General features: G+C 39.9%; 1 protein-coding gene across 1 annotated transcript; it reads left to right on the forward strand.

Annotated features, from left to right (window-relative positions):
- Positions 1-211: 211 nt before the first annotated feature.
- Positions 212-682, forward strand: LOC138956606 (probable splicing factor, arginine/serine-rich 1). Its single transcript, XM_070327922.1, has one exon. It carries the CDS (start codon positions 212-214, stop codon positions 680-682), a length of 471 nt encoding a protein of 156 aa, XP_070184023.1.
- Positions 683-9673: the final 8991 nt, after the last annotated feature.

Below are 9673 nucleotides of genomic sequence, written 5' to 3' on the forward strand. Positions count from 1 at the left end.
CACGAAATGAGTCGCATGTCACCTCGCGCAGTTCTGCGCTAGGCTTAACATAAGTCCGGGGAGTGTCTGGTAACAGTGTGAGGGTCACCTTAGTCACAGGCTTATAACTCAAACAGTGTTCGCTCTTTTCTAAAAACGGGGTTCACCACTGGATAGAGCATAAAAAACTCTTTGGGAAAATGTAAAAATATGAAAATCATGCAAAGGTGACATGCGACTCATTTCGTGGTGGAGGGTCACATTTGTGGACTGTGGACAGTGCCTTCAGAAAGGTCACAGATCAGAAGAGTGCACAAATAAGGTCAAGTGTCGTCAGTGCTACAGCGATGGACACAAAGCAGGAGACCCCTCATGCAGCTTGACACCAGAGGTGCAAACCGTGGACGAGACAAGCGCAACAGACAACAGACAAGGAAAAGCATCGGGAATAGATTCCAGGAAGCCCAGGAACAGATCTGAAAGCAGAGGCCGCCAGCCTCAAAGAGCCCAGAGTCGCTCGAAAGGCATTGGAATGAGCCAGTCGAGGTTGAACTTCAGACGGGACAGTGCCTCACGCTCGGGATCCAGGAAACGACGGCGCTCTGTTGGAGCGACACCCCCAACACAGCCAGACAAGCAAGCACGTCAGCTGGACCAGGAAGAGGACGGAAGAGGATCGGCATCCGAAGACGAGAAGGAGTAGTTCAATGACGTCTTGGGATGACAGAGTATCAACTTGAGTAGTTTCTTTTTGGGGTTCGGACTTGGCTTTGTTTCTATGATTTTGAGGTTGGATTTGTGAATTTGTTCGAAGACTGAGTTGGTTAATCTCTTGTGTCGGGATGGATCGTTTACGTGTGATCTCGTTAAATACCAGAGGTTTAAAAAATAAATTAAAAAGAAATGCAATGTTTTCCCTTTTAAAGCAGCAAAAGGTTGATATAGCCTGCCTGCAGGAAACACATATAACAGAACAAGACGTGTCTGTTAGGGAAAACGAATGGGGTGGAAAGATGTTCTATAGTGAAGGAACGCACAACAGCAGGGGAGAACTTATTCTTGTTTCAAAGCACTTTGTAGGGGAAGTGAGTTTACTGAAGAGTTATGATAGAATATTAGTAATTTCTGTAACAAAAGAAGATAAAGAGTATATTGTAGTCAATATGTATGCTCCAAATGTAAGTCAAGAAAAAGTAAAATTTTATAATAAGTTGAATTCAGTGTTGTTAAAGTATACGGAAGAAAAAGTGCTGTTATTGGGAGATTTTAATTTAGTTATGTCAAATGAGTTGGATATTATTGCTGGTGAAAATCATAAACAAAATGAAGTTGAGATGTTGAAAGATATTATATTTAGACTGAATATGAGTGATGTTTGGAGAATGTTGCATGGCGAGGAAAAAGAGTATACATGGTGCAGACATAACCCTTTCATTGCACGGCGACTGGATTATTGTTTTGTAACAGAGGACATTGTCCCAAATTGTGTAAGTTGTGAAATTGTGTCGGTTGCAAATACCGATCACAGAGGGGTTTTGGTGGAAATGTGTGATTCCCAATTTGTACGGGGCCCAGGCTACTGGCGTTTTAATAATTCCTATTTGAAAGATCAAGCGTTTGTAGAAAAAATGAATATGTTAATAGAGGCGATGTGTAATAATGTGCCTATTGGTGTTAATGCCCAGAATCAATGGGAAACGTGTAAATTAAAGATTAAATCGTTTTGAATAGAATTTGGTAAAGCAAGGGCAATAAGCAAAAAGAATGAATTTTTAGATTTACAAGCAAAGTTGCAACAGTTGGAAAAACATTGTGCAGAACAACCTAATAATGAGAAATTGCAGGCAGAAATGTTTAATGTTAAATCGAAATTGGAATTAATGACCATGGAAAAGGCAAGAGGAGCTCATGCACGATCAAGAGCTAAGTGGGTAGAAGAAAGGTAAAGAAATACGAACTATTTTTTGAATTTGGAAAAAGTACATGCCCAAAACAATGTGATGACACATGCGAGGGCAAGTAATGGTGATATTGTTTATGATCAATTTCTTGTGTTGAATGAAAAAGTGGAGTATTATAAATGTTTGTATGGTAAAAGTCCAGAAAGTCAGGAACGTATAAAGGCAGAAGCAAATGCATTTTTTTATGAAGAAGATTTGGTTAAATTATCGGACGACGATAGTAGTGTGTGTGAAGGGATGTTGACGGAAGCAGAGGTGGCAGCAGCATTAACAATGATGAAAAATGGTTCATCACCGGGAAGTGACGGACTCACTACAGAGTTTATTAAAATGTTTTGGAGTAGATTAAAGAGCATGATTACAGACTCGTTTAATGAAGCCTTTCGTAATAATAATGTGTCTTTTACGCAAAAACAAGGAATAATTAGGTTATTATAACAAAGTACAGAAGTACCCAGGGAAGACCTTAATAATTGGCATGTTGGCAAAAGTTTTGAATCAGAGATTGAGTTTGGTTATTTGTAAGTTAGTAAATGAAGATCAAGTTGGTTATATAAAAGGCAGGATAATTGGAACCGTGATTCGTACAATAGATGACGTAATGGAGTATTTAAATCGAACGAATAAGTCTGGGTTTATATTGACCTTTGACTATCGCAAAGCGTTTGACTCCATTTATAAAGAATTTATGATAGAAGCATTTAGATCATATGGTTTTGGTGAAGATTTTCAAAAATGGGTTAAGCTTTTAATGACAGACACTTTTAGTAGTATTAATCACGAAGGGTGCATTTCAGAACCGTTTCCCTTGAAGTGTGGTATAAGACAAGGTTGTCCATTTTCACCCCTGGCCTTTATATTGGCGGTGGAAATACTTGCCATTAAAATTAGGAAAAGTGAAATAACGGGTGTTGCATTATCCTCAAAGGTGGGCTCCTCGCCCTAAAAATTAAACAGTTAGCAGACGATACAAGAATATTTTTACAGAACAGTGGTGATGTCTTTAAAGTTAAAGATATAATAATACAGTTTGCAAAGTTTTCAGGACTGACCCTGAATGTTAATAAAACCAAAATAATGAAAATTGGACAGCATTGTGGCCAGCAAAAGTTGCCCTTTGAGTGCACAGAGAAGATTAAGATTTTAGGTATATATTTCGTAAATAATGATAGACCAATAAATGTTGAACAGAATTGGGTTTTAAGAGTTCAGAAGATAAAGAAGTTGATTAAGATATGGAGTCGACGAGATTTAAGGATTCACAGTAAAATTGTAATAATCGAATGGTTTTTTTATTTCACAGCTAGTATTTGTGATGCAGACGATTGGATTGCCAGATCGGGTTTTGACAGAGTTAAATAGATTGTTTTATAAGTTTATTTGGCAGAGAAAGTGTTCGAATAAAAAAGCATTAAGAAATAAGTGAAGGTGGGTTGAAAATGTTAAATGTGCACAGTATGAAAGAGTCTTTTTATTTACAATGGGTTGGACGTTTGTATGAAAAGAAGGGAGGAAACTGGACGTTTATACCACTATGGTTTCTGGGACATGCTGTTTCAGGGTATGGTTGTTTTGATTTGAATGTTAAAGCGAGTAACGAATTGAATTTGACAATGATTGGAAGCCCATTTTGGCAGAGGGTAGTGTGGACACATTTGAGTTGCAAGCTTAGGATGGAACATGATAAGATTGATGTAAACAATTTGTATAAACAGATTTTGTGGGGTAATGATTTGATTCGGTATAAAGGGACAATGTTGTTTTATTTGTATTGGAAAAATGCTGGGATTGAGAGTACATGTAAGTGATTTGTTTATAGTGGAAGAAAAGACATTGAAGTCCGCAGCAGAGGTATATATACAAATTGGAAAGAATAATGCAAATATTTTATTGGAGTATTGGGCATTAATAAACGCATTACCCAAAGTATGGATTCTTTCTTTCTTTCTTTATTTGGTGTTTAACGTCGTTTTCAACCACGAAGGTTATATCGCGACGGGGAAAGGGGGGAGATGGGATAGAGCCACTTGTCAATTGTTTCTTGTTCACAAAAGCACTAATCAAAAAATTGCTCCAGGGGCTTGCAACGTAGTACAATATATTACCTTACTGGGAGAATGCAAGTTTCCAGTACAAAGGACTTAACATAAGTATGGATTAATTGGATTGAAAATAAACATATTATTGTCCAGATGGATAAGAAATTGTTTGATGGTAGCCTGTATATGATAAAAATTAGCCAAATACGAAAAATGATAGAAAAGAAAAGTGTAGATACTGCTGTAGAAAAACCTTGTGTATATAATTTTTGGTTGAGAAAGTTTGGTGGACAAGTAGATAAGGAAATTTGGACCCTTGCCTATGTTTCCAGAGAAGTGAGGTTAAGAGAATTGCAATGGAAAATTTTACATAACATATATCCAACAAATATTTTATTATGTAAAATGCAAGTCAGGGAGAATAACAGATGATGTATATGTTGTACGGAAGTTGATTTTGTTGAACATTTTTTTCATGAGTGCATACCGGTTAAGTTGTTTTGGACGAAGATAGAAAACTGGATAGAAGAAAAGGCTGGATTAAGGGTTAAGTTTAAGATGCAGGATATAATATTTGGTTATTAAGACACAAGTTGTTGTAAAAAGATGAGAAATGTTTTAAATCACGTAATATTAATTGGGAAAATGTGTGTTAATATTTTTAGAAAGACAACTTGTCGGGGGTCAGTGTTTGTAATTTTTGAGTTTCAAATATTAAGTAGAAAATTTGATTTGTAAATATAAGGAATATTTCCAAGAAAAAAGACCAATGAAGAAGGATGCTCACCGCCTATTTACAAGAAAAAAAAGAAAAGACAAGTCGCGTAAGGCGAAAATACAATATTTAGTCAAGTAGCTGTCGAACTCACAGAATGAAACTGAACGCAATGCCATTTTTCAGCAAGACCGTATACTCGTAGCATCGTCAGTCCACCGCTCATGGCAAAGGCAGTGAAATTGACAAGAAGAGCGGGGTAGTAGTTGCGCTAAGAAGGATAGCACGCTTTTCTGTACCTCTCTTTGTTTTAACTTTCTGAGCGTGTTTTTAATCCAAACATATCATATCTATATGTTTTTGGAATCAGGAACCGACAAGGAATAAGATGAAAGCGTTTTTAAATTGATTTCGACAATTTAATTTTGATAATAATTTTTATATATTTAATTTTCAGAGCTTGTTTTTAATCCGAATATAACATATTTATATGTTTTTGGAATCAGCAAATGATGGAGAATAAGATAAACGTAAATTTGGATCGTTTTATAATTTTTTTTGTTTTTTTACAATTTTCAGATTTTTAATGACCAAAGTCATTAATTAATTTTTAAGCCACCAAGCTGAAATGCAATACCGAAGTCCGAGCTTTGTCGAAGATTATTTGACCAAAATTTCAACCAATTTGGTTGAAAAATGAGGGCGTGACAGTGCCGCCTCAACTTTTACGAAAAGCCGGATATGACGTCATCAAAGACATTTATCCAAAAAATGAAAAAAAAAGTTCGGGGATTTCATACCCAGGAACTCTCATGTCAAATTTCATAAAGATCGGTCCAGTAGTTTAGTCTGAATCGCTCTACACACACACACACACACACAGACACACGCACATACACCACGACCCTCGTCTCGATTCCCCCCTCTACGTTAAAATATTTAGTCAAAACTTGACTAAACGTAAAAAGTGGAATCTGAACCACATAATCATTGACCCTCACCACCATATTTTGTTTACCGTCAGGGACTAGCATTGGAAAAAGAGAGTTCAGCTTACAAACTACAAAGGCAGGGGTCTGGGGCAACACCCACCCCTGAAATTTGAAGAGGTTTTGTGATTTTGCACCTAAATCTAGCCCCCCGCCCCCAAAGAAGATTAAGAAACTATTTGCATGATTAAATTATGCCTTCACCAACAAGCAAAGCACAGACAGAAAACTGACATTGACAATCTTGTATACTGTTCAAAAAAAGAAACGCATAGCTTGTAATATTTGGTTAATTTAGTTATATGGCTACAAGGATATCCACCAAACTGCAGAAAATGTTTATCTGGTCGTCGACCTTTCGTCCATTGCCACAAGTGAGCTCTGCACGTGACGCATGCGTTATCAGTGGCTACAATGTCAAAATTGCTCATTTGGCATGACCACTCGTCATGCTTCAGTGTAATCTCGTGAAACTTGGGGAATATTGAGCTCTCACCATGTCTTCCAAAACCCATAAAAGCGGATTGTTCGCCACAAAGAAATCAGACGACAATTCAGCGACGAAAGATGGCCCGATTGAGCAGAGAAGACCGCCAAATTGCATTGGGTCGTTTACAAGCAGGCCAAAGTCAAAGTGCAATCGCCAGGCACTTCCACGTGTCCCAGAGCACCATCAGTAGACTGTGGGTCAGGTTTCAAGCCACTGGCTCCGTTGCTGACTTGCCACGAGCGGGAAGACCAAGGGCGACAACTGCTGCTCACGACCGCTTCATACGGCTCCGCCACCTCCGGAATCGTTTCCTGTCGGCCTCATCTTCTGTCCAGGCTCTCCCCGGGCCACACCGATTATCGGACCAGACCGTGCGGAACCGCCTGCATGAAGCTGGTTTGAGAGCTCGCAGACCTCACAGAGGAGCTGTCCTCACCCGCCGCCATCGCCAGAACCGAGTGCAGTGGGGCAACCAGCACCTTCGCTGGACCGTCCGGAATCACTGGAGACACGTGTGGTTCAGCGACGAGTCCTACTTCCTGCTCCAGCGACATGATGGTCGGAGGAGGGTCTACCGGAGAGTAAACGAACGTTACGCGCCCAACTGTGTGGATGAGGCACCCGTTCATGGTGGTGGAGGCGTCATGGTGTGGGGGGCGATCAATACCGCTGGAAGGAGCACCCTGGTGCACGTCCAAGGGCGCATAACTGCCCAGCGATACGTGGAGGAAATTCTGCGCCCACACGCCCTTCCTCTTCTGGCTGACCAGGATGCCATATTCCAGCAGGACAACGCTCGCCCGCACACAGCACGACTCACCACCCAGTTCCTCACCGACCACCATGTCCAGGTGCTTCCCTGGCCATCCATGTCGCCAGACATGAACCCGATAGAACACCTCTGGGATGAATTGGACAGACGTGTGCGCAGGCGAGAAGAAGCGCCGGCAAATCACCGCGATCTATTGCAGGCACTTCAGGAGGAGTGGGACACCATCCCACAGCAAGATATCCGGCATCTGATCCAGTCCATGCCCAGAAGGTGCCGGGCAGTTGTTGCTGCTCAAGGCAGTCACACCCCCTACTGACTTGACAGCCTCGGCACCCAATCGTATTGATTGACTGATTGATTTGAAGATGCAAATGAACTGTGTGTGCATTCAACTGTGTCCATACCAAATTTCAAACAAATAATCTAAATATTGGATTTTCTGTTAATTTTTTCGAAAAATAAAACAAATTTGGCAAGTAGCAACTATGCGTTTCTTTTTTTGAACAGTATATGTTCATGACTTTCTGGACTTTTACCATACAAACATTTATAATACTGCACTTGTTCATTCAACACAAGAAATTGATCATAAACAATATCATCATTATTTGCCCTCACATGTGTCACATTATTTTGGGCATGTACTTTTTCCAAATTAAAAAAATATTTCGTATTTCTTTCCCCTTCCCCTTCTTCCCACTTCGCTCTTGATCGTACATGAGCTCCTCTTGTCTTTTCCATGGTCATAATTTCCAATTTCGATTTAACATTTCTGCCTGCAATTTCTCATTATTAGGTTGTTCTGGACAATGTTTTTTCAAATGTTGCAACTTTGCTTGTAAATCTAAAAAATCATTCTTCTGGCTTCTTGACCTTGCTTTACCAAATTCTATACAAAACGATTTAATCTTTGATTTACACGTTTCCCATTGATCCTGAACATTAACACCAATAGGCACATTATTACACATCGCCTCTATTAACATATTCATGTTTTCAACAAATGCTTCATCTTTCAAATAAGAATTATTAAAGCGCCAGTAAGCTGGGCCCCGTACAAATTGCGAATCACACATTTCCACCAAAACCCCTCTGTGGTCGGTATTTGCAACCGACACAATTTCACAACTTACAGTTTGGGACAATGTCCTCTGTTACAAAACAATAATCCAGTCGCCGTGCAATACAAGGGTTACGTCTGCACCATGTATACTCTTTTTCCTCGCCAAGCAACATTCTCCAAACATCACTCATATTCAGTCTAAACTGATATAATATCTTTTAACATCTCAACTTCATTTTGTTTATAATTTTCACCAGCAATAATATCCAACACATTTGACATAACTAAATTAAAATCTCCCAATAACAACACTTTTTCTTCCGTATACTTTATCAACACTGAATTCAACTTATTATAAAATGTTACTTTTTCTTGACTAACATTTGGAGCATACATATTAACTACAACATACTCTTTATCTTCTTTTTTTTTTTACAGAAATTACTAATATTCTATAACAACTCTTCAGTAAACTCACTTCCCCTACAAAGTGTTTTGAGACAAGAATAAGTTCTCCCCTGCTATTATGCGTTCCTTCACTATAAAACATCTTTCCACCCCATTGTGTGTTTCCTGCAGGCAGACTATATATCAACCTTCTGCTGCTTTAAAAAGGAAAACATTGCATTTCTTTTTAATTTATTTTTTAAACCTCTGGTATTTAACGATCCATCCCGACAAGAGATTTACCAACTCAGTCTTCGAACAAATTCACAAAACCAAACTCAAAGTCCTAGAAACAAAGCCAAGTACAGTCCGAACCCCAAAAAGCAGCCACTCAAGTTGACGACGCTCTGTCATCCCAAGACGTCACTGAACTCCTCGTTTTCGTCTTCGGATGCCGATCCTCTTCCTGATCCGGCTGCGTGTCTGGCTGTGTTAGGGGTGTCGCTCCAACCGAGCGCGGTCGTTTCCTGGATCCCGAGCGTGAGGCACCATCCCGTCTAAAGTTCAACCTCGACTGGCTCATTCCGTTGACTTTCGAACGGCTCTGGACTCTTTGAGGCTGGCGTCCTCTGCTTTCAGATCTGTCCCTGGGCATCCTGGAATTTTCTCCCGATGCTTTTCCTTGTCTGTTGTCTGTTGCGCTTGTCTCGTCCACGGTTTGCACCTCTGGTGTCAAGCTGCATGAGGGGTCTCCTGCTTTGTGTCCATCGCTGTAGCACTGACGACACTTGACCTCATGTGTGCACTCTTCTGATCTGTGACCTTTCTGAAGGCACTGTCTACAATCCACAAATTGTTTTTGTGGTTTTTGTTCCCCGTGGAATAGGGTTGCCTTGAAAGATCCTATCTGCAAGACTTTCTTTGGTTCGTATGTTCGTTTACGTGTATATTTCTTGCTAAAAACTACACATGCACTTTATACAAACCTTAGGCATTCATACAACTGTACATTTAAGATGTACATGGTTTCAAAGAGATACATTTTGCTTTTGATTGGGCACACTTACCGTGATATTGGCGGCAACGCTTTGTTTACACGTGGTGGAGGCGCACTTTCGATACAGCCGAATATACGGCGTGGTCTATGTCTGATTCAGTATGCCATGCACACTACGGGTCCGTAGCTGCAGTGTACGCAGGGCAGACATACATTAACATCCCGGATCAGATGTGAAACGTTGATCCGAACGAGAGAAGGTGTGTCCTTGTAATGGATGA

This window comes from Littorina saxatilis, unplaced genomic scaffold (genome assembly GCF_037325665.1).
Source record: "Littorina saxatilis isolate snail1 unplaced genomic scaffold, US_GU_Lsax_2.0 scaffold_74, whole genome shotgun sequence".
Taxonomy (NCBI): domain Eukaryota; kingdom Metazoa; phylum Mollusca; class Gastropoda; order Littorinimorpha; family Littorinidae; genus Littorina; species Littorina saxatilis.

Excerpts from the sequence above, each read along its gene's own strand:
- LOC138956606 (XM_070327922.1), top strand. The coding sequence starts at position 212 with ATGCGACTCATTTCGTGGTGGAGGGTCACATTTGTGGACTGTGGACAG.